The sequence below is a fragment of the Perna viridis genome, chromosome 1 (assembly GCF_037379345.1).
Source record: "Perna viridis isolate PV_CMFRI_1.1 ecotype Kerala chromosome 1, ASM3737934v1, whole genome shotgun sequence".
Taxonomy (NCBI): Eukaryota; Metazoa; Mollusca; class Bivalvia; order Mytilida; family Mytilidae; genus Perna; species Perna viridis.
In genome coordinates, this window is record NC_142445.1 from 37114188 (window position 1) to 37141097 (window position 26910).

General features: G+C 30.8%; 1 protein-coding gene across 7 annotated transcripts in view; it reads left to right on the forward strand.

Moving 5' to 3' along the window:
• LOC148628592 (inactive tyrosine-protein kinase transmembrane receptor ROR1-like) overlaps positions 1-26910 on the forward strand; it is a 138940-nt gene that overhangs the window by 54618 nt on the left and 57412 nt on the right. Inside the window, exon 1 of one of the 7 annotated variants that reach the window (XM_088590699.1) lies at positions 9736-9773. The exons of 5 other annotated variants lie outside the window; for them this stretch is intronic. Coding sequence is in view for 1 of the 2 variants with exons in the window: in XM_088590680.1 (XP_088446806.1) it covers positions 13481-13529 (49 nt within the window). In the remaining variant the exon portion in view is untranslated. Of the gene's footprint in view, positions 1-9735; positions 9774-13334; positions 13530-26910 lie in introns of those variants that run through there. One more of the 7 variants, XM_088590680.1, reaches the window with a different exon arrangement.

A 26910-nucleotide genomic window follows, 5' to 3' on the forward strand; every position in this document is an offset into this window, starting at 1 on the left:
TGACATACAAGAAAAAACATGAACTGATGTCCTTTTGGTTTAAACCCAGTAGTAATCAAACAGTAGAACATCTAATTTTTGGAAGACAGACAATAAAATGCCTCCTTTGTTTGGCTTATAATAGAAAAATAGATTGAAGAATTAAAGAACTAATGTTATTCCTCTTCAGTAATCATCATGTTCCAACAAAGGCTACCAATAAATATTATCCCTGACCATCAATCAGAAATATTCTTAATGAAACAGAATCCTTTAACTGATATCAGAATGAGATCATGTCTTCTAAAACAAAGATGACCATCAAAATGTTTCAGAATCACACAATTGAAAAAAATTATCTATTAGAAGGGTCGTCTTGGGTCAAATCTAGGGTCATTGTAAGGTCACAGGCCAGCTCACATAAATAACTTGTTTAATTGTACATGCCAAAATAAGTGAATTACACTTAGTAATTGGAAGAGAGTCACAAAGAATTTAAATTGAAATATTTTGACGACTAGTTTGTGTTAGCTGTGGGTAATTGTATATTATTTTCATTGGTCACTGGTCTTTTGTATAAATCATGATGTCCAGCAGACTTTGAAATGTTAGTTGACACTTCTGCTGTCATGGGTCTGTGGGCAGAGCTCAGTTGTGCATGATGTGGATTTCTGTAACGTATATCAAATTTCTCACTCTTCTATCCAATATAAAGTATAATTGAAAAGATATACTTCTTTTTGGTCATTTGTTAGTTTAAAAGTGATTCATATGCCCAATGGTCATTTGAGTGATTATCTTAGATGGAAAGCTGAGATACCAAAGTACAAATTCTGTAATTTTAGGAATTAATTCACACATTCAAAGGTTAGTTATGTTCTCATTCAGCTTATCAATTGTCTTGAAAATAAGCTTCATATATATCACATATATCCTTTAAAAATTCTCAAAATCCACAACAATATTTTTTTTCAAATTTTAGTTTGTTTCATAACAGTATGTCGTACTTCAGCTGTTTAGTAGTGTCAGTATTCTACAAAGTTGACTTTTATTCAATCTAACCCCTGTTTTGGTGTTGTCTTTTCAAATTTGAAATCTATCCAATTGAAATATTTCTGCAGTGAAATCATGACTATGGAGAGAGACTTAATCTAGAATGAACTGTTAATGAAGAGTGTATGTTCTGGATGAGTTGGAAACTTTTATCATCAACTTTACCCTTATCATATCCATGGCAGTGTTGCATTCTGGAGTAAACATTGCAAAGGAATAAATTAGCTCAAATACAAGATTACAAAAGCCAAGTAGAGGTCTTACATACCTTCTTATGTTCAAATTTTTTATTGACTGAGTTGTTTTGGGAATTAGTAATATGAAAATATAGTGAAACCTGTCTATACTGAACCCTTTTGAACTTCAAAATTGATTTGGTTAGACAGGTGTTTGGTGTGCCAAGCTTTAAAATACATTTTAACTGATACATTGTATAAGGGACTTAGTTAGTGATTTAGACAATTCTTGGGCTATCTAGACAGGCTTCATTGTATTTTCAATTAGCCTGTTTATCAACTGGCAGCACATCCTTGCCAGTGTCCAGATCTCATGTAAGCCAAGATGTTTTTCTGATAAACTATTATCACAATATTTTGAATCTGCAGTAAATATCAATATTTTTTTAATGCAAAAACTATTATTTTCTTGATATCCTATACCAAGAAAATCAAAGCCATGAAGTTTACTTAGCAACAAGACTTGTTTTGTTTGGGTTATACAAAGAATTTGTGTTTATATTATCAAAATATTTCAAGCTTGCAGTAAGATATTTGTTTTATTGTCTTGATATAAAACAAAAATGTGACTCACAAAAGAGGGAGAGGTTTTCCCTTTAACCATCCAAAACATATACATATTATTAATATATAAACTGATCTTTCAGCAATATCAACTTCAGCCCAAGAGTCAACCCTTAGAGTCAGTTATTTTAATTGCTGCTTGAATAGAATAGCATAGTTTATCATGTTTGATAATAAAGGTTTTAATTATACTGCAGCTGACCAGATTGTAGTTTTGATGAAAACTTACAGGATTTAGAACAATACCTTCACTGTAGGAGTTCATGCAACTGTAGCGTAGTCTGACTAGAACTGTCCTGAATCCCACTCAGTCATCATGGTGTCTGTCCATCCATCCCTTCATCCATATACATTTGTATTCATCCTTCCATTTGTCTATCAACAACTTTTTTGTTACAGTTTTCTCTGTAACTACACTATTTAGTATTTTATTAGAAACTTTATATAGGTATGCCATATTATGGGAATTGATTTCAGACTGAAGTGACATCAACTTCCTATTTATGACTTTATTTTGACCTGTGGTTACTGGGATGAGAAGTGGGGGTATTAGTGAACTCAGAGTTCTTGTTTCTAAGATTATCAGTGTTCTGATTTTATTCCATTGTGAGAAGTAACCAAGTAGATATTGGAGCTGACTGCATCTTTTTGAAGTCAAAACATAGAATTTTTTTTCCCTTTTCCTGCCCTTCAGTCTTTAATTTTCAAAATTCATACCACTGAATAATCTTCAAATGAAAAATACCAATCTATTTAGATAAGAATCAATAGGAGAATGTATGTTTAAACATGTAGTAAATTGAAAGATATGATATTGATTACCATTGTTATCAAATCTTCCTCTCATATAGTCTTAATCTGCAGAACTATGATAAAGTATCATTTCTCAGTCATACTGACATCAGAGGAAGCTGAAATTGATAGTAGATAAAAAAAAATACAGGAGATACATTTCAAGTTACTGTATATTAAATTGGTTTTTGGCTCTTAGAAATGGATTCAATTTAGACAGGATTATATGTACTGCCAACAAAGTTGCATGCAGGCTGTTTTAAGTGACATTTTTTACTATGTCTCTATTTGTCCATCCCATGTTTGCTATAAAGCATTTTCTTTAAATGCTAATATTTTTTTTTAACTATCAAAATATATATGGCATTTAATTGCTCTTGCATGTTAGACTTAGTCTACGAAAACCTTTTTTACCAGTTTTTTTTTCACTGTGGGTAATGGATCATTGACATTAGACAGTACAATGTTGGTATCATGCTGTTGTCATTACTGTTGTATCTGACATTCAACCTTAAAGCAGTTCTTCTACTTGAGTTGAGTATCGAAGATGCTCAACATACTATGAGTCCAACTTATTTATACGTTGTTCATACTTAGTGTAACAATAGTGTTGCTATACTTACATTTTTATTTTTCACCTCTAGGATAGCAACCTTCTCTATGATGTAAATATATTATCAATAGTGATGATGTGATATCATATTGTTTGTGTTTCTAGATTCTATCTACTAATACATTTATAACCTTAAGCAAGGGATAAGTCATAACTAATTGTTTAATGCCATTCTTCGTTATTATCTAGTTCGTCTGTATTATTAGGGTTCATAGATACAGCTTACTGCTTTGTTTCCACAATAAGTTACATCAAGATGATGTATTATGATTCATAAGAGTTTGGGATTCTTTTGAAGCTAGCATTGATATTGATAAAGACGTCTTTATTCAAAACTAATATTCCGCTTGACTGTGTACTTTTTAATGTTGATAAAAATATAAGTAAACTTGCACATTTGCTACATAGCAATGTGATAATAATAGCCTGTGAGTTTTGTTTGTAATGAGAGATTAGAAACCTGCATTTTGCATCAAGTTGTCAAAATTTTTCGGCTGATTGGTAATAGAGTGATAGCTACTGTAGGTATATTTTAATGTAACCATAATCAGTTTTATTCTGGGTTGTAAGAACGGCAGGTGATTTTAGTATCAAAGTCATGCATAACTTGAATATAAATTGAACTCTATAGACATAGTACTTGATAATTCAACAGGGAGCTAGTTAAAGGAACAATTGTTCTACCAACTGCACTATCTATCAAGAATTCCTGATGGTAAATGGCAAGAATTTTGGTAACATTACAAAACCTCTAATACATTTTGATAAATGAGATTTCAAACCGTCAATTTTCTTATTTTGACTTTTACCTGATGACTTTACCACACTTTTTCAGAAAAACCAGACATTTTTGATATATTATGTACAAATGATATAATTTATAATTGTTTGTATGATGTTTAAAAAAGGAAAGGCTGCTTCCAGACTCTTTTCTCTCAGGGTAATAAAACTGACATTATTTTGTAATACTCGCATGCACTTTTATTTTTGTTACTCAGTTTTTGGGGCATTTAATCAATTTTTGCATAAATGCATATGAGAATGATATTTAGCTGTAGAATTTTTATGACATTTTCATTTGAATTTCATTATTCTAGTTTTGCATTTATGTCTTCATTACCATATGTGCTGCATGATTTAGTAGTTCTACCCAGCTGTTGAAATGCTATTATTTTGGTCTCTAATTTTTCACAATTTTATAGAAATTTTATGCAAATTGTAGGTGTTCTTTAATTTGATCATTCTTGTTAAAAACATAAAAAATCAAGGGAGGTAACTCAAGATACAAGAAACAAATAATTTGCTTTTGAATGATATCATATTTTCAGTTCATAATTAATATAAGCAATAATTAATCTTTTTCCTAAAAAAACTACCATACATCAAATTTTTTTTGTGGTTGTCCATGTCGTACAGCTTTGACTTCTAAGGCATAAATGCTATCAGAGTGTATTTATGGTCCATACACTGAAAACGTATAGTTATTTAGAAGATTTTATCGAGCATTTTAGGAACTTACATGTTACTTACTTCCCTTTGTTATATGATGAAGTAGATTTTATTTAAGACATATGTCTCATCTAAAGGAAAATATCAGTTCAAAATCTAAAATATGCAGCTAACTATATTAAATGGAAATGTCAGGCTTCAAAGCTAGTAATAATTTGAAATATCGCACATTTGAATAAGATCCTCTTTGAGAGTTGATTAATATCTTTTGAAAGTAAGACTAGGCTAATTATTTGCCTGTTATATACTTCTTGTCAATGATGGAGGTTTCAAGTAGCTGCAAACATTTTTTGTGCTATATTGTTTAAGTTGAATACAAGTTAGTTTAGTGTTTGGTAGCTCTGGGCAGGTTTTGGAAGGACGTAGTGATGAATTCTTTTCTCATGACTGTAGGCTATAATTAAAATGGTAGATTTCTTTCACATGTTTGGTAATTCTGTAGGTATTTTTTAAACAGAACTCTCATATTTGAATGGAAAATTATCTAAAATGTCAATTTTCTACTCTTGATACTGTGAAACTATGAGAGAGTTACTGAAGAATATCTTTTGCTTGTTCCTATATTTCAGGAGGATAAAGGAATTCATAAAGGGGCATTGAATAGCTCACTCTTTTGATTAATGTTTTTTTCCCTATATAATCAACCAAACCTTTTGAGGAAAAGGGGCAAGGCAGCTCCTATGGCCCCTTGGAAACACCTATAATTTTAACCAGGAAGTATGCTTCAATTTATCTATCATGGAACTGGAAATTCAGTGATGTACTATGCATTGTGTTTTCATTTATTTTAAAAGAAACCTGATGAAATTTATCATTGTATTGTGATATTTGTTGTTAATGAGTGATTACCTCCCTTTTTACCCAAAAACTTAAATCAAAAAGAATCAAAAGAGAACAATTTATTTGTTAGCTATGTATAATATATCTTGTTGGAAGATTCACCTTTCTTGTCAAAGTGCAGTTTTTTATGACATGCATTATTTCATTCAGTCTTAAAATTATCACCATTACAAATCTTAAATTGAAGGATAGATGATACTTCATTTCTTTGTAGATTTAAAGTGGTATAAATTTTGTAAGTGTTTCACATTGGGTGGCCGCTAGTTTTATTGTTCCTTTATATCAATGACTTAATTGATTGTAACATTTGAAAGACCGTTTTGATGCAGTTGGTATCATTTGTACAGAATGTATAATTGAAGATAGACATAAATAGTTTTGAAGAGGCAATTTGATTTGATTATGTTATTTATATTTTAGTAATGAATGTAGGGTGTATTGGAATGGCATCTAACATTTTGTAGGTATTTATTGCCATTTAATTTTCAGATTTGCATTAATCATTTAATATAAGAATTGATTTAGTCACTTTGTCTTTATTTAATTTGCTACATTAATCTGTAGTAGAAGATGTTCTCCTATCACCACAACCAAACTTTAATCACCATTCTGCTTTGAGAAAAACAAAAAGCATGTACTTTTGGGGGGTTGATTATGATAAGATTATAGTTAAGATTTCTTATCCAGCCCCTGTATCCAAGGTTTTAACTTCCAAGGCACCTGCTTGATGATGACTAACCAAAAAATAAATCTGGGAACAATATTTCAACAGTATAAGCTGTTAATGTTTGGCATAATGTGTTTTACTTTACTATAATATGCATAAAACTTGTTATATTTCATTTGCAAATTAACTGGAATTCAGATTTAGAATTTTTATTTTACTATCAAAACAAATAGTATACTTTGTTGCCTGAGGACAATCAACATTCTAAAGTGTAAGTCAATTTGTAGATGGTGTTGTTAAAAGAATGATCTTAGGATTATATCAAAGACTTTGACTAGGCTTTGAATTAATTTTGACGTTATGTAATCAACTGCTACAATTGTGAGTTGCATCATATCAGAAAATTTGATCAGCTTCATGCGGAAATAAAACTGAAAGGAATGGATTGATTTGACAGTAAAATATGATATGAAACCATGACAGAATATATATCAAAGTTGTTTTCTGTGTAATTGTGGTAGACCTGCTGTCATTATGCCACATTTGTCATTTATGCCATTTATATTTTAACACCCTATGTTTCTACTGTTAGTTTATCTAAATACTTAGAAATCTTTCAGCAGTGGTAACAGTCATGTTAAAAGTCATTTTATAAAATCAAATGGTGTAAAATACAGAAATGTGTGCTTATAGTGAAAGGGGGCCTTATCTTTAGTCTTGCATGGCATGGAAGGTGTTGCCTTTTGATTTTGGTTTGGCTAACTACTAAGCTTGTAACAAGTCTCATAAGGTTAGGCTGCGGTGAAGCTAAGTTGAACTACTTTTTTCAAGAGTGCAGGCTGTTTAAGCCAAACAATGTCATATACGAAGGACCTATGTTGCAATTGTTTTCATTTTAAAAGTACTTTCTTTATAAAGTTTCTTTTCTCTGAAACAGTAAAATCTGCAATGTTCTTTGATTTAATACACTTTTTCAAAATGAAGAATGGCAAGCATTAGGGTAATTTAGTGAATCACAGGGTTTCTGTTTCACAATTAGAATTTTGCCATTGTGAAACAGCTAGTCTCTCTTTGTGGAGAAGAATTTGCAATTAGCAGTAAAAGCAGTCATAATTAATATCAGAAATACTGTATTATAAAGATGTAAATATGATATAAATTGCTACACACTTCAATGTTAAGCTTTGACAGTGATACATCTGTATTCTATCCCAGTCTCATTTCAGTACTTATTTGTTTCATGTTTGAAGTTCTGTCTCCTCTCAAGATCTTATGGGTCACCATATTTCATTTTAATTTGGCATTAATGATTTGATGGAATATGTAATTATACTTGGATCATATGTTTTGTATTTTGTTAGGGTGTAAATCGTTGTTTATAGTTTTCCACAAAACACAAACTTTTAAAATGATATACTTGTTCTATAATGTTTGGCATTCTCCATCTGCCTGATGCCACATCATAGTATCATGTCATCTGCTTTATTTTATTAGAAACATTGCTTTCATCATTAAAGTTACTTTGGATTTTGGTTATTGCCTTGATTAATGATTCCTCTGAAAGGCCCATATTATCTAGGTAGTTGTGTTGTCTGAAACCTCCCAATTACCCAAGCTGTCTATATGTAGCAGAGTTGAAATTACTGTGTTGATACTTTTCAGTTGAATAAGTGGTTAGATGAATGAGTTGCCTGTACTAAATTTTTTTCCTAGATTATAGGTGAGTTACCTAGTTAATTTGTCTTTATAATCTGTAAAGCATTACAAACCTACAGACCGTAATTGTGAGGCTGTTCCTATTTTACCATAATTTATAAAATGGTTCGCTATGAGAAATTCTTGTTTTATTATGCATTATATGTTGATAAAGCCTTGATCAGTTCATCTAAAAACGACACATGGCCATTAGACTTGAAAATGGTTTTATACCGAAAGTCTCTGATGACTGAACTTATTAAGTATCTACTGCAGATACAAAAATACGACCAATTGATTAGATTAGTACCTTTACCATTTGACTTTTTGATTAAAAAAATTCAAAAATTTTATCATCAGTCAGAAAAATTTAAAAACTTTATACAAGATAGGAAAAATATTACACTCATGAGAAGGTTTATATTTTCAAAATACTTTCTTGGTGCAGTGTTCTTATTTTCTCTTAAAACTGCCAAATCAATCTTGACAATTGGTTACTTGTCCTGATGGCAAACCATGAACCTGTTTTTTTTCTGAATGTTTGTTCTTTTAAGAATTTAATCAAGATTTTATTAAAATGTTCCAGAAGTTATTCTTATAACTTATCAACAAACTTGAGATGATTTATAAACTTGCACTTAGGAATCCATCCCACAGTCTTCTTATTTTAAAAGCAGCCATTATTCAACTGTGATATTCATTCCCAAGTCTTCACTGAATGCATGTTTAGTGTCATCATTGAGGAAGCATTCAAGAAAATTCAACTTAATGCCCTGACAGGAGAACATTTTTGGATAATTACTTTACACTGTGTTTATGTTGCCCATTTTTCAGGTAAATAAAAGATGGATTTCACATTGCCATGACATCATTAGAACATCAAGATGTCTTTATCATCAGACTCTGATTACAGCTAGTAATATAGTTATCGTCAGGTAATAGAAGTGGTCTTCCCTTGATTGAATGACCATTACCTCATGAATTAGGTGATTACCATTTAATCAATCCCTTAGGTCAGTCTGCAGCCCCCTTTTGAACTTCGTAGACCCCCCCCCCCACCACTGGAAGTCTAGTTTAGATTTTTGCTGTAACAGTTAAAATGTAGTGCAGATTTTTAGCAAAAACATAGTTTGCTCCAATGATACTTATAATAATGAATAGATTAATTAATTTTAGCTGTAAATAAATCAATTTATTGGGTTTATTGTTTTCCTTGGCTGAAGTGCTGATGTCTTGACTCAATGAAGCAACTGGTGCTATACAGTGAAACAACTATCGTAGTAGATACGAGACACATAGAATTTTGGCATGAATACTTAAACATAGTGAATGAGACCTCACTCATTATACAGACTTGTTTATTTCTTATAATAGAGATCAGTAGTTACTCATGTTATGGTGGGGAACCTGTCAAAATACCAATTCTTTGATTCCAAACAAATAAAACCTGTTTTATCTATTAAATCAAACGATGTCTCTATATGTTCTATGTTTTAGTCAGTTTTTTGTTGGCCCTTGTTGGCTGGAATATTGAGTTGAAATGGTTGATCTTGTCCTATGCTGAATGCTTTATGGCCATTGTCAGTCTGAATATTGAATTGAAATGTTTTATACTGTCTTGAATGTGTTGAATAATTGAATGATCTGAATGACATATGAAAAGAAGGATTAGTGTTCTTGAATTGTATTGAATGACCTTTCAATACATGGAAATTAATCGTAATGGAATAATTACTTTCAGTGTGATTGGATTATTGTCTTTAGGTTGTCATGTTCTGTGTCATACATGTAGTGGTTGGATATAGAATGTAGCAGGTTTTAGAAGGTAAGGTAGTATTGTCATTGTTTATAGCATAATGAATGGTGTAAATGGAAAATACACTGTTTGATTTCTATATTCTTGTGTTAATTCTGAAGATGTTTGTAAGATATGAAATGAGTAATGAACCACTGTGCAACATTCGAATATGTCATTGATCCAGAAGTTAAATGTAAGAAATGGAACCTATTTTTCAGGCTGTTACTATATTTTGAGAGCCTCTGGGAAGATTACTTGTTGTAAACTTAAGGCTTTATGGGTTTTATAAGAATCAGTGCCTTTTTTTACCCAGTTAGAGGTTCCCTGCCGAAATTTCAATACAGTTTTCCAATCAACTGGAACAATATTCATTAATACCTTTGTATAACCTCATATGGTACCAAACAAGAGAGTTTACTTGGTTACAAGAATCCCAATATAGAATGGGAATGTATTCATTGTCCACTTGCTTACTATTATTTAATTAAGGAAGTCTGGAAATCATTATTTTATGATCTTATTTAATATACAAGACAAGTTTCTGACTTGAAGGTGATGATATATACGGCTATGATGATACCAGGCGATTCTAAAGTAGACAAACTTCTTTTACAATGCTTCAATTTTAAACTCAAAATTCTTAAAATATTGTTGCATTAGCTTTCTTTAGTCATTATTTTGTCAAAAACAATTAAATCCTGGCTCCATGTTGCATAATGGCACCTTACTTTTTTAACCTTTGTTTTTCATTTTAGAAGGTTAGCTGTCTGTATCCCTGTTCTGTTCACAGTTGGCTCTAGCTTAGAAGTAATTAAAATCCTCATTAAGGGCATTATTTAATCAACTTCAATTTAGAACCAGTCTACTCAAGTATTTTTCTGTATTGTATTTGACTGGATTGGTTTTGACTCTTCCAACAAATTGCTTAATTGAGTTAAGTGCAAATTATATTTGTATATTCTAAGCACTATTAATTGGCTCCTTTGAGAAAGACTGAGATTTTAGTTAAATTACATATTGATTTTGAAGAGTAAGAATAGGCTTCTAAATTGTTTTTTATTTTTATGCCAGATCTGATCGTTTCATTGACATCTTTGTTTATGCTACTTAACTTTCCAGCTGTCATCTGTGATTTTCCACAATATTGATGGTTAGTCACAGTTAGAAATCAAGTCTATAAAATTGAGTCAGGCATACATTTTAATCTAGTAAAAGGAATTTTCAAGTTCTTCGATTTTGAGTCATATGGTTACTACATTTTATTGAAATTTATCATTATGTATCGACAGAAAAAATAAGTCTTAAATAGTATAGAAGTATTGATGAAAGGATTAGCCCTATTGTAGTGGACCATTGTTTCTATGCATTTTATTTCAGTAAGGGACACTGTAATTTACTACTGCATCTATAACATTTCCCAATGAGTCACTTCTACCAATTTTCTGCAGTGGTAGGTTTTCTAAGTACTAGATTAAATCATGTATGAATGAATTGTACGATAATTTTATTGACAGTTCATGATTTAGTCTTCAGAAATTTGAATTGGAATTAGCATTAGTTATGGTATTTCCTCTCTGTTTCAAGTTTCCACTGGTGAATGAATGAAACTATTATTTTGGCTTGACCTGGTACCTAAAGAGTAATGTGATATTGATGTATGAATTGCATGAATGAGTGATGCATTGTACAGGAACAAGCAAGCATAGGTAAACTAGGAAATGTAGAATCTGAATATTTTTCTGATTTTTATGTACTTTTCTGACTGTCAGATGTGAAAGTAATTTATGACAAAACATGACTGGTTATTGAAATTAAGCAAGAAGATTCTGGTATAACTGGTCTCTTATGCTTATGCTTATTCTTTTTCATTTGCTTATGTATTCAATTAACATGGAAATTTGGAAAATAACACCTTGTACACTGTTCTTATACCAATACATTACTAAGTTAGGTATCTACATATAAGCATTTGCTTAGATGTTATATAAGTAAATCTTTATGTCATGAAGCTATCTTCTACTTGTTCTATGATTGTATTTAACTGAGTTCCTGGTCACTCCATTTGGCAGAAAGTATCCATCAGCTATAGTTAGATGAAAGTGTTAAAATGCACTACATACAATACATGCAGTGAACAATAGTGCATTTATATCAAAAGTCAAGTGCACCTTTAACTGTATGTGCACCTATAACTGGATTTGTACAATAATGTCCAAGCTGCTGCATGAAAGCAGAACATATTATCCCCAAATCTTCTTGAATGTACACTTTCTTCTATAGAAAACGACCTTTGAATTGAAAATTACCCCTATTAGTGTAATGAATTTGCTTTTTAATCTACAAGGCAAGCTGCCACTGCCTGAGTTTTGTATTGATGTTTGTTGAATAAGTTATCAATGAGATTACCAGATTTCTGACATTAAGAAAAAAGTTGTAGCTTATCAAAAGGGTTAATGACAAGGCCATATGTTGTAATCTGGGTTATACAGATCATACAAAAAATCTGTTCCCAAACTCATTATTTATTCCTAAGGTTAGTAAATGTGCAACACAATGTGCACAGCTGATGAAATGGCTTTATGACACTGGGTGTTGAGGGTCATGTATACATGCTAGAAGGACCATATTTAATGTAGTTATTGGACCTTGCAATTATTGGGAAAGTGAAAAAAATTTGAAAGCATTTGTAATGGAATAGAAGTGATGTGGAGAAAATCAGAACAAAGTCATGAAATACTCATACTCTAAAGCAAGTAAAAAAGACACCAACTGTAAAACAATGCCAATCATCTATAAGGTGCCACCTTTATTTCCCAGGCTTCATTCAAACATGAACCTAAAAATAATAACTGATATGACTAACACACTGAACTCAGTGCAGGTGCAATAAAATTTAGTGGGCTTAATATACGTTGGTGACCCATTCAATGGCAATACATAGATGTGCAATCAAAGATCATGTTCAACATGTTAATGCTTCTTATACCCCACCATGTGAAGTGATACCTCAGAAAAGTTTCCAAGTTGTTTAGTATCATAAAATACAGATTAAAATCAATATTCAGTAAAATCCAAAATGTATTTTTTGAATTCTGTTATTTAAACATTTTGCCATCCCCCTTTTTCAGCATTACATGGTAGGAATCTCTTGATGTTCCATTAATACCCAATTTTTGGATACTATAAGAAGTATGCTAAGATGCCTACTATATCTCAGTTATTTCCCTTTGTTGCAAGATTTTTTGGTAAAAGAAATATACACAAATTACATGATGGTTACTTGAATTACATAAGTGGTAAGGGATAGCTTTATAGGGAAAATATGTTTTGACTGCAATATGCTAAGATTGACAGAAATTACTAATAAAACATCCATAAACTAGATAAACTGTGAAGTTTATAGGCCTCTCAAATTTTCCAGTAGCAGCATGTTCACCATTAACTTCTGAGCTGAGGTTAAAGGAATGTATATGCTTTCTTTCACATCAAAAGTTGATACTCCAGATATTAATGGCTGGTGACATATAGAATGATTGGTATATTAGATAAAGTTATACAATTTGGCCATGAAAAGACACATGGTACTCTTACTCCTATTGGAACCATATGTACATCCAGATAAGTTCAGAATTTTGCACATGTGTTGGGATCTTGCCGTCTCCAAATTTGACAAGTTATGGATAACTTGATGCTGGATATCTTGTAGAGAGATGCAATAGATCATAATTTTTAACATGTCTCTGGCATTTTTATCACTGGGATTTATCTTGATAAAGAGTTGTGGTAAGTTTTATTTTTTGTTAAAAAAAAAATTTAAATCCTCGAAAAAGTTAAGATTATAATCATTTATTTCTCAAGTTTAGGAGGTATGATTAAAAATCCAATTAGAGAGGAAAAAAACTTGACAATGAAGAAAAAACAGTAGAAAATGACTAAACTACCTACAAAAATACATTGAAATCTGTCAAAACCAAAACCATTACAATTTGTGCAGGTTAAACACGTGTTTTCTTTACCAAGGTTCAAAATACACTTAAACTGCAGGGATTTAAAAAAGTTTTTTTTTAAATAGATTTTCCAGTTTATTCAGGGTTTGGTTTAGACAGTTTTCCATATACATACAACTATAAACTATAAACACCAAATGAAAAAGCTATCGTATTATCATATTTTTGTTTATACTTCTGTTTTGTTGCTTGTCTCACTTGAATCTTGAATCATACTATGCAAGTTGCCAAAGTCTAGTATAACCTATGAAGAAAGTTGGCTTCTCAAGAAACCACTTTTAAATGATCAGATCAGTAAAAACCTCAGTCATTCTCTATGTTTTTCAACAACATAAATCAAATTGATAGTATGAATTAAAAGTTTGCTGACTATCTAACACGAGAATCTCCCTGAAAAATACATAATGATGGGGAAAAAGGCAAAGATTTCATAGATCATATGCAGAGGTGAGAATAATATGTGTTAGGAAATAGTTGGAACTTTCATAGTCTGACATTGTTACAGTGGTTTAAATTAAAGCTGATCCTCGATTTGGGAAACACAATATCTGATGCAGGACCTTAAAATTCCATTTACCTGGACCTACTATACTTTACAGTCACTCCTATTGAGAACTTTTCACTTACTTCTGGTGGACATTTAATTTTAGGATGCAAAAAATTCCAGGACTTTTCACTCATGAAAGTATATTTGAACCTTTGTGTTAAATCAGAACTTTTGAATTTAGATTTTCTCCTTGGTATGGCCTTTTTACAATAGTTACAAGCTTGTATTGTTTGTTGCAAGTCAGATGTCCTAATACAGTGGATGCTTTCCTACTGTAAATTTTTCATCAAATTTTTAACATATTCAGAGTATCTTATTTGCCTTCTTCATTTTTCCCCTTCATTATTCCCTGTTGTACTTGTAGCTATGCTGTTTTGGATGATTTTGATAAGATTTATCATGAATTTGTCTTGAACTGTAAAGTTTTAGTTATATGGCATAATTCAAAACAATCTGATATTGAATGATTCATAAAATGACACATAATTACTGAATGTTCTCTGCAATTTCACACCTAAAATCCTCTACATCAGAAAACTCATGTACCACTATACAAAATGCACCATTTCTTACAAAAATTGTGGCAATTTTCTAATCTAAATTGTTATGCATGCTGGATAATTTTATGGACTGTTGATGGTAGATTTGGTTATTACATAAATGGATTGAGCAATAAAATCTCCTGTTCAGCTGTGATGGCATGTGTTTCATAAAGTATGAGGAAGAGGCTCTTGAGTTTGGTCAGACAGGTGTACATATTGAAATCCTGACTAACTTATTAAACAGTCTGATTAGGGTCAGTGTTTTCTCATTTCTTATCTTTCAGGTTTATTTTCAGTAAATGGAGAAAGTATGTTGCACTCCATAGCTCTGTGTTATTTCATCAAGTCAGTGCATGGATATTTGAAGAATTAACACCTTGTCATTCCCTGTATAGAGGATTAGGTGGGGAAGTATTCACTACATGTGTTTCTGAAACTGACTAAGATTAGGTTCAAAATCATTAAATGTTGTTTAATATTTATAGTTCATTGTATGGTACACTGTTTCATATTATATACTGGTACAGAATCTGACAATGTGTTTGTTAGTACTTCTTATTCTACATACACTATTGCTTCATGTGAAGGTCCTTTTGAATATTGGAAAATGACAGGGAACATGGTATTCATTTTATTAATCCTATTAGTCTTCATTAAAACAAATGAATGTGTCTTACCAAACTAGATTATGATGGCAGTAATTGTTTTTTGAAAATATGCAATTTTTATGCGCCTGCCTCATTATATCTCTTTATTAATTTATCAAACTTGAAAATTTTGCTTTGTTGTATGCCCTTAACGCACTCACTATTCAATAAAATGGTCTGTTAAGTCTCTTTACTGACTATTAGGTCACACAAAAAGAACATATTAACAAAGTTGGCAGTAAAGATTGTTCAATTATATTAATAATTGACCACATGTCAGTTTGTTTACAAACATTTACTGCTCAAGGGGAGATAACTCTAATTTTATTTTGGAAACTGAAGAAAATATTTATTTTGAACATTAATTTCCCATTACTCCATCAAATAAATATATTATACCTGTTTTATGTAAATTTTTTGCACTCTTTGGGTCTCATCTTGCTAATTACTTAGCTGCTGAGTCAGATAGTTTGCAGTATAACTGACATCTATGCTTTCCCATTATCCACATCCGGTAAACTCTAGAACAAATATTTTTTCTCAAACATTTAAAATTATTTATGTTGATTTTGTTAAGTGGGACATGTGTTTTCATTTAATAAGGTAATAAAGTAAGGCTATTTATTTAAAACGTGTCACTTTTGTGTAAACTGATATTTTGTACCTAAAAATTTAAACAAGACATGATTAATTTCTAGTTTATTGAAAAAGCATGCCTAGCAGTAATAGAAATACTTGGTATTCAGTCATAAATTTCATTGTGTTTATGTTTTTCTGTTTTCTAAATAAATGCAATATTATAGAAATATAATTGAAGTGTTTACATTTTCAAAACTTGTGATTTTAAAAATTTATTAGCGATTACAAAGCTTTTAAAAAAGAACTACCATAATCTACTGTAGATTACTCCTGAATGTTGCATAAAGAGTTATGAAAAGGGAAAAAGATATTTTCATTTGGATATTAAGTATTAATATTGAACCATTTAATAATGAATATTTCTACTGGTATAGCCTGATCAATAAATGATCTTTCTTTCAATTTAAGGTTATAAGCACTTTAAGTTTCAGAGTTAATTTTTTTTCCCTTTTCTTTAGTGGAAGTTAAAGAATGACTACAATGTATTTCTTCATTTTTTCTTTTGGGAAAAACTGTTGATCTGATATGATTTTACTTTGTAAAAACTTCCTTTCATCTCAATACATTGAATAGTTATTTCTTTAAAAAAATCATGAAAACAATTTATCAAATAGACCATTTTGTCGTGTTCTTACAGTTTTAGAGGTTGTGTAACTTTTAAAAATTAGTTATTAAAATATTTTGTCCAATCAATCAAAGGGAGTAGGAGGAATAAGGGCTAGAATAAAAGTTTTGATCAGTGATTTATTTCTCTGGTTGTTAGTTCTATTTTTGCTTGCATCTTTTGAAAAAAAAATGAAAATTTATTTTTGAATAATGCTCATCCAGGAATAGGTTTCATTGGTTTAAGGTCCTGCCTATTTTTTTTTCTTCTGAATTAATACTGCACCTAAAAAAGCAAATGACTTCCCCTCTAGACACAGAATGGAAGATGAAAACTATCCCAACATTTACAATGTTAGTTTGATGCAAAAGCATCTTGAAAATTCTGTATATGTGAGAATCAGAGAACACTTTACCCTTAGTGTAACCGGGGTATGTATGAGTATAAAACAAGTTATATTTTATTCTGTGAACTAAAATAACCAACTGTTTTAATTATTAGTTTATCAAATTCATCACATACAGTTATATCTTAACAGTTCCTGATGGTTATAATATCGTCATCATTATATTAATGAAATTGGTTTTTTTTTCACTTTCTTTGTTAAGATGTATTTTGTAAATTAATCATTATTATTTTATCTTATTGAATAGAGTTATCTCCCTTTGAATAGTGTTGTCATGGATTCTGAATACAAAGAGTATCATTAGTAAATATTATTGAGTAAATAAAGTGTCACTTTATTGGATAATTTGTTTAAAAAATGGCCATGACACAAAGAATTAATGGTTTAAAAAAAACAATGAATAATTGATAATTGTATTTTGTAATGATTGATGTCATCATCAGATGTCAGGAAAAGTTGTTGTAAATTCAATTTTGAATTTTTTAAGAATAAAATACTATCTTTCTATTCCTTTATCATCAGATCATGCCATATTCTCAGAGTGTTATTTTACATTACAAGATTATTTCTTTTTTTTTTTTAAATTCAAGGTGAAGCTTCAGGAGTGAAATATATTTTGAAGTTCAAAGATTGCCAATTGATTTCTAAAAAGTTTCTATAACAGTTTATCTAAGCAGACTCCTGGTGCCTACCTTGCTATCTGTACAGTCAAATATTTAGACTAGATCATTCAACCAGTAACAGAACTTTACTTCACTCTTCAGCAAAAACAAATGCAAGTAATTCTTGTTTAAATTACCCATTATATATCAAAAGCCAATTTAATGATTGTTTATGATAAAATATTGCTTTTTGTTATGTTATTTATTTTATTTCTTTTAATGATCAAAAGCAGTTAGAATTGAATAAAAACCGTGTGACAGACAATTGTGATATGGACCCTAAAAAAAGTAGCTGTCTTCCTTATGGTTGATAGACAGCTCTGCGTGTCTTATACATATTTCTTTAATGATGTGCAATATCTTGATTTTGGAAGTGGTTCACTCATGCATTTTTCATTGCATTTCGATAAGAGATCTTTTGACTTGTACTTGTTGATTGCAAAAAACTTCAGAGCAACATAAACAATAGATTATTTGATATATTTTAGTAGTTTCTTTTGCTTTTAAATTTTAGTGTTAAAACATTCTTATGATGTCTTTGATTACTCTATTGAAGATGCTGTGTCATGCGCAGACTTCAATCCCATTTTCTACAGAAGTTTTATTTCCAATATTCCATGACTTATAGATAGATCAGCTGATGTTGTCTGTAGCCCCTAACCAGCACATTCCTTGTACTATGAAAATTTCATTGCAATGTCTCTTTCAGCATTGAAGTATTATGTGTACAACTTCATATATTTTTTTCTCCATAAAACAGAATTGAGCTAGTCTTATTTTTCATAGTTAGATGTTAGTCAGCAGTAGCTGGTCTTTTTTTAGTTCTTGAAAGGGTTTTATAATTCCTGTAAACAAAGCTTGGGCTTATTTAGGAATCAGGTTTTTAATCTGTCTGTCTGTCAGGTTGTTTGTCTAAATATTTTAGAAGTGTAACTCCTTCTAAACCGTTGAATGGATTTCGACGGAATTTTAAAGGAAGATTGGAAAAGATATTTAAATGTGAATGAAGGAAGAAAATCGTTGTCTGATATGTGCAAAAATGGAGAGAATTCAATTTACGGCTTTTATGTATGAAAATCTTACAAACTTCTCCTAAACCATTCAAATGAATTAAATGAAATTTTAGAGGAAGGTTAGTCATCACAAGTAGATGAGCATGGAACATTATTTCCAATGCCAGCAAAGGAGATATTCTACCATTAGTGTTCAACATTTTTCAATTCTAGCAACCCCAACATCTCAACCACTTGATTTAAACAACATTTTATAGCAAGGTGAGGTGTTAAAAATGATGTACATGCAGGAAGATGATTATTGTCCAGTGCCTGCAAAGGCTAAAATACGAACTGAATTGATATTCAGACATGCATGTAAGTGCAACTTCTCCTCAATAAATTTTTGGAGTTAGATGAAATTTCATAGGAAGGTTAGGAATTATGTTTAATGTACATGAATAAAATTTTAAACTAATGTTAGGTCACTACAAAAGGAAATTATCCGATCTAGTGATTTAGCATGATTTTAGTCTACTCTAATTTTTGGGTTAACCTTACAATATTTCTTGGTATGGTACAACTTTGCTCTTATTGATACATGGGTTCTAGTTTATATTTTTTGGCTGAAGTGCTTTATACTTACTACTTTATTTGTCAAAGTATTAACAGAAATTTGATATATGATTGGCTGGAGTTAGCTCTGTTTGTTTCATAGTGTTTCACAAATAGTGGCATTGAGCTTGATTTGGTATTTTCTTTGATTGGTGGACCTTTTACAATTTAGATCATTGCTTGATTCAAAATATATATGAATAACTTTGTAAAGTGTCTGTCTTTGTCAATGTATTTGGTTAATTCAGGGGTTGGTTTATATAGGTCTCATTGTAAAATATATTGGTGCCTTGGTTGGAAAGGTTGACTGTTTAAGAACTAAGAAAGATTCCAAATTTTGGGTTTTAAAAGTGCATGATGATTACAGTTCTGCAGTTGACCCTTTAATAAATGAGCCAACACCTCTGTCCTACATGATCTTAAAAGAACATTAAGCTCTTTGAATGTGAGAACAAGATCAGAATTGTTTATCTGAAAATATACCATTGATGAGCTATTAGCATGTATTTGAACTGCAGTGGCAATAAAATATTTTGTCAGGAAAATACTCAAGGGTCACATTAGCAAGATTTTCTAAGTTCATGATAGATATACATGTAAAATAAATTAGATTGCACAAACTAAGAGTCATTACACTCTGATATGTAGGTATATACTGTCTTGTTTCACCATTGTACCCATGGGTATTGCTGATGATGATTAAAAATGATGTTTTCATCAGCTTTCCTGTTCAGAGTTTCTTCATTTTGATGGGTCGATAAGTTACACTGCTCATCGTCTTATTGATTAAAGTGCACAAAAATTGTTTATGGTATTAAAGCTGTGAAGCAGAGGTGTATATTTTGTATGAAATTACCATGCATTGTTTTCTGATGTCTTTCTGCATGCAATGTTCAAAATGACAAGAAGGCTGATAATTAGAACTATGAACTTCCTTGTGATGACACCTTGTCTCCTATGTCAGATTCCAGTAGGAAATAAGCTAAAAGAATTGTCTGAAATTAAGAAACAAATATGACTACTGTTAAAAGTTTGATTAAATATTTAATTCTCAACCAATAGTATTTAATTAGCTTTCATTTTGTTTTCATTCATCTGCCAAAAAAAGGTGTGCCCCTTTTTGCCCCAAAAAACGGTCTAAGAAATGATTCAGTTGGATTATTCAACTTTGACTTTAAGATACTTCTAAAGTAAACTAACGAGGCCAAATCAGATGACCTCTGTTTCCTGTTGCATAAAAGAGGGTCCTTAAGTCAGGATTTTATTTTATATTATTTACTGATTTTTAAGCATCTTATTTACCACCCGGACCTTGTGGAAACCGAAAATTTATCACTATCTGTAAAATATTGGGTCATTTGTTGGTACTTTTTGTTGTTTGTTATCTTGAAAATAATTCAGTTGGGTAACTGGAACAGAGGTATAATTTAATTTGGCCTTACTGATATTGTAATTCTGCCTGTAGCTATAAAATTGAACTGAAAACAATGACAAAAAAGGACAGAGCTGGAATCATAAATGATTTTTCCTATGGCCAATATTTGAGTTAATGAATTTCAGCTCAAAGATGAGAAAATTCTATGACTGAAGACTCTTCAAAGTTTTGACATGCAAAAAAATAACTGACTCATAGTTCTTTCTTATGTTGACAAACTTCCTTAAAATAAAAATATTACATCAGTTTGATTTGAATGGAAAAAAAATAAAGAAGTCTGCCTTTAAATATGCAAATTGAGAAACAGTCGTAATTAGATATTTAGAAAATAACTTGTCATATGGTGTCTTAAAGGAATTCAAATCTGAGAGATATCGCTTTACATTTAATTTATCCCCTGAAGAAGACAAATAGTCCCAACAATATAAAAACATTTTTTGAAGAGATACCCTGTTATTTTCATCACTTTGTTTATCATAGACATTGAAGTTTAAAAAAGGCAACTTGAGAATGTTAGAGAGCATTTGTGATATCCCAAGGGACATTACCTATGGGTGGTTGTACTTTAATGTTTTTTATATTTTATAGGTCAACATGTCCTTGGAGACGCCTGCAAAATTTAGTCAACTTTCATGGTTGCACAATTACCATGATATGCAATAAATTAAAAAAGAAATTGTTGAGTCATAAACAGGAACTGTTTTGAAATGATGGGGCGGACAGGGGAGTACCTTTCTCCTTTATCCCACCCTTCTCTCCTATCTGCCACCCCTTTTCTACCTTTGTCCCTTTCCCCTGTCAGCCATCCCAGAAAAGAATGAATGTTTTACCTAATTCATCCAGCGCCTTTTCAATTTTATCCTTTTTGCAATAGTGCAACAAAAATGTTGAGAAGTAGTTTTTTTCTTCATTTGATAGGTTTTTGGCAGGATATGGAAAAATATATGAACTTTGATTCTCAAGTATTTATCTCTAGTGCAAGCTTTCAAAAAATAGATGTGAATTACTTCAGCTTCCAAAAGTAGAGCAATTTAGACAGTGAATAAGATATTGTCTTACTTGTTTTACCTATTTAAATGAAAGCCTATCTTTATGAATGGGTTACACATGGTGAGGTGAAACCCCATTTTTTACACTCAGAATTACTTGAGAAATGAAGAGATCAAGTTTGAACAGAATCAGATGAACATTTGGACTTTATCCCAGATTTTGTAGAAGAATGAACTTTCTTATCCAGTCCTTAGTGATCAATGTCTTTGAACCAGACTTCAAAAACAAAATTATCCTATCTAAGATATAGAGGTGTCCATATAATCCAACAATTGTTTATAAAGGATTTTATTTGGTGTTAAAACTTCCATTATGATGGTAAAGTTTAATCCATACTCAGATTCAATTGATCAAGGATATAAAAAAAAAGCAAAATTTTAGTATCTATAAGTAAAGCCTGCAAAGATATAACATGTATTTTTAAAAGATCGTCTGGTATCCATTTATGCAAATCTTTGGCTTACTGAAAAGAAATATCTGAATTTAGAAAGGAAAAGAAATAAGAATGAACTTTATTCATGTCAGGAAGGAAGATCTAGGCACCATTTTTTTCAATCTTGTGAAACTACTTGATTATAACTCTAGAGTAATTAATGGGGAGGAAAGGAGTATGAAAGTTTAAGAACTTGTTTTTAACTTTTTTCATTATTATTATTATTGTTTTATTTGTTTTTGTCTTTCATCTGTTGGCATGAACTGTTTAAAAATGACCATGGTATTTGTTTCTGTTATCTCCCTTGGCAAAAATTGGAAAAGAAAAAACAACTGCCCTGGACTGTGGCCAGCGGGTCAGTAGTTGGGTTTTGCCCTTACTTGTTTTTAAGACTACAAACTACTTCCTGAGATAATAGATGAAATCTTTTACAGGTGGGAAAAGAAGATAAACATTGATAAAACTCATAAAAATCCTAATTCCTACTGGCTATAAATCAAAATACAATAATTTACTAACTAAGATGAAATTATACTGGTAGTTGCCAAAGCAATCTGATAATGGAGCATTTTTCCTACAACTTGGCAACTTGTTTTGAATTGATGATATCAATTTGTGTTGAAATTGCTACAAAGTTCCTTTATTTATTACTTAAAGAACATGACCTATCGTAAAAATCACAGAATGTCATTATTTTTGTTAATAACATCAAAGTGAACACCTTGTTATCAAGTAACCACTCAACCTGGCAAAAGGTTTCTCAACATTTGTCAATTTTTCTGTTAGAAATATTGATGAGATAAAAATCAAGGCGGTTCCATTGGAGTTTTTCTTAGATAATCATGAATTATCAATATATTTCAACACTATGAAATTTCACTCATTTAGCTGAAAAATTTGGTTTGGAATTCAAAACCCCTTTGAAACAGTTGTAATTCAATTTGATTTAAGGCTATAGTAAAAAGACAAGAAGTGCCAATGTCCTCTAGAATTTACAATTTAGGAAGTTGGGTCCAAGGATTTAGTGCAAATTATACCCAAAGAGCCAGAAATATTAATTGTTTCTTTCAAAATAAGGGAAAAGAACAATGGTTGCAGATTCTGATTTCATAATTGTAATCATTATTTCCTGAGAGTAAAATAATGCAATCGTCAACATGGTGCCATTCTACTAATTTAGGACAGAAACAAATTGTGTTGGAAAAACCAGATGACGAAACTATATTCTGAATCCATTTTGGGAAAAACTCGTGAAAAATTCCTAGAGACTCTTATAGACTACCATTTTTAAAATGATTTGGTTAGAAATCAATCCTATGACCTCCCATGTGCAGGTCAGTTTCATTTATCTGAGGGTTTAAACTTCAGATTGATTTTACATGGAAGTATGTTCTTTTTTGACACACCATTAGTACATTAACCATTTCGGCAAATTTAGAGCAAAAGTCCAAAAACTTTCATCCTGAACAAAACATCTTCTAAGCCTCTCTTAGTATTTTTCCCAGTCATTGTAGATTTTTCTCATCACAATACAAGACAATATGTTTTAATTATCCCATCATCATTTTTTTGGGAATCTAATTTTTCATTTTATGACATCCCTTTTCCACCAAGTTCACTACAACAAAACAACTAAATATTCATATATTTTTGGTAGACTATGTATTTCTGACAAGAGTCTGCATTTTTGTCTGGTTAATGAGGTTTTTGGGTCAAAAAATTAAAACATGAAAGGATTCCCAGTCATGAATTCATTTATCATGCAATTTATTCAAGCTTTTATGAATTGCTTATTGATATCATACAAACTCCTTTATTGTGGTCAGGTCATATTCATTGTATGTATATTTATGTTCTGTGCAAACAATCAGATTACAGTGAAACCTGTCTAAACTGGACCCCTTTTTGGTTTCAAAATTGGTTCAATTTGACAAATGTTTGGTTTTTCAAGGTTCAAAAATATATTTAAACTGATATAAAGGAACTTTTTAAAAGTGGTAAAACTTTTTAAAATTTCTGCCGTAGACTGCCGTAGACTGCCGTAGACTGGTCTTCAAAGTTTGGTCTTCAAAGTTTGGTTTTGATTTCAGTGTATTTTTACTCTAAATAATGGTTTGTTGTTTTTTCTTAACTTATGAAATTATTATTTTTTGTTTTGTTTTTGTTTTTAAGAAATTGGGAATTTTGCATTGGAATATTTCATAATCTAAAAGACAGACGCCACTTGACATTTTTCATGGTCTAAGAGAGATAACTCTCATAAATTTCCTGTTATAAGATGCAAAAAACAATAACTGTCATTTGGGGGAATTTTGCATTGGAATATTTCATAATCTAAAAGACAGACGCCACTTGACATTTTTCATGGTCTAAGAGAGATAACTCTCATAAATTTCCTGTTATAAGATGCAAAAAACAATAACTGTCATTTGGCTTGATGACAAGGGCTTTCGAATTGTCTCTGTTCTTTTATGTTAAGTGTTTCTTCTAAGTTTATTGTGATCTTATAATTTGAGGTCACAATAAAAGCTCCATAAATTTATCCATTTATGGCTGAAATTTCCTGCAGTATGTTCTAAGTACTTCATGAAATAAAGTGCAGTATCTCAACAATCTTATTGATGTTGATGCTATGGGCTGTAAAAATTATAGAGGCAAGTTTCTGTTTTTATAGTATACCCAGTTTCTGTTCTTTTTCATTAAAAGCTTATCAAGAGTGCCAACTTCGCTATTTTCAATAATTATAGTAACAGGCATCCAGCGTATCTAAATCAACTAAGAGGTTGATTCTAATGACTTCAGAATTTATAGCTCTTTCTCAACTCAAACATTGCAATTTGCAAATTTTTAATGATTATCATAATGCATTACCTTTACATTTAATTTGACAGAAATGATAATTCTAGGCTCTGATAACAAGGGTAGGAACATTTTCAGAAATGATTTGATGTGACGGGGTGTTCTAGACCACAAAGATTGTTGATAACTTATTCCATGGGTGGCCATAGCTTAACAATTACTGACTCTTTGGTATGATGTAATTTTTCATGATAAATATTATCTTTAAGCCTATTCTTATTATACCCTGTCATGCACCAAATTATGCAAGTTACTGTTTTTATGTCCGTTTGAAAATGTGCATCTGATGTGATGTTGAAAGGTCAACACTCCCCACTGTTTAAATGTTTATTTATGTTACCAGTAAAATGCAAATTAACTTGCTAAGTGGAATATTGTTATAAAATGTGATGGGAGTATCAGTCATATGAAACAGTTGTGTTTTTTTATAAACTCCACCTTTTTTAATAAAATTTTAATTGAGTTTTGAGGTGAAAAAGTTAAACTCTTTTAATTACTTTAGAATGAAATGTTTGTAGTGTGGAGCTTGCACTGCACAAGTTAGCAAATTTAGATATTCTGAAAAGGGGACTTCTGACAGACCTTAGAGTGATTTCACTAGGTATTTCTAGTTTTTTTCTATTAAAATAAATCAAATTTTTAAATCATAAGGTTCTTAGAGTCTTAGGTTCTCTCCCCCTACTTAATTGGAGTGGCCTGTTTGCAGTAGTTTATAACTTCTATTTTGCTCTGCAAGACCGGTATGAACTTTAATGTTATATGATATTGAAACAAATCCTACTATAAAAAAAAATCAAAACATCTGTTCTGTGATTGCATACAGTTTTGAGTGTAAAAAAAAATCATATCTTTAGTAGAAAAATAATGTACTTAATATTTACTCAAGATGTTTATCTATGATAATTTACATAGACACACGCTCAATAATTTTACTTCGAGTCTTTTGTTCCGTTATGCTCTTACATCACTTTCAGCTTCTTAACTGTTAATTAGATTTTAAACCATATAATTCTAGTACAAATGTTCAAGTGTCATAGAAAAAAAAGACAGAAAACCATTTCCTTATAATCAAGCGTCTCACAAATCGATAGACTGACTCACAGTGCTGTAATTTTATGACTCGAATACACCTCTAAATGGTTGAATAATGAAGCCATGTCTATAAAAAGGATCCGATTATTTTACATTTCTCATTAGATCTGGGCATGAAATTGTTAAAGCTTGCCAAATTCGGTTATCATTCAAGTGGGATAGTATTTCAGTCTATCCATCAATCTGTTTTGTTTTCTCTCTCAAAATCATAGGTTTTGCAGTGAAATGTGGAATGGTTAATTCCATGTTTATAAATCACGCAGCTTGCTGAAGAAAAGACATGAGATAATTATGTTTAATTTCCTTCTGAGTTTTAAGATTTTTTTAACAAAAATATAAAGGATATTATCTTTCAAAGAAAATGCAAAGGATGCATGTATCATATTCATGATTTTCTGTATGCAGATTTCTTACAAAAAAATCAGTGCATTACTTTCCATATATGAAACTATAACTCCAACAATTATTGTATTGTTATTGGAAGTGGTGCTGACATTTCAGGTTGTAAAATTCACACTATTGACACATGTTTTTTTTTCAGAATTGTAAGCCACAATTTTTTTATTTGGTGAAACTAAGTATTTTTTGTTTTTGTTTTCAATCTTTCAGAAGTTATAATATTGTTCAAAATTAA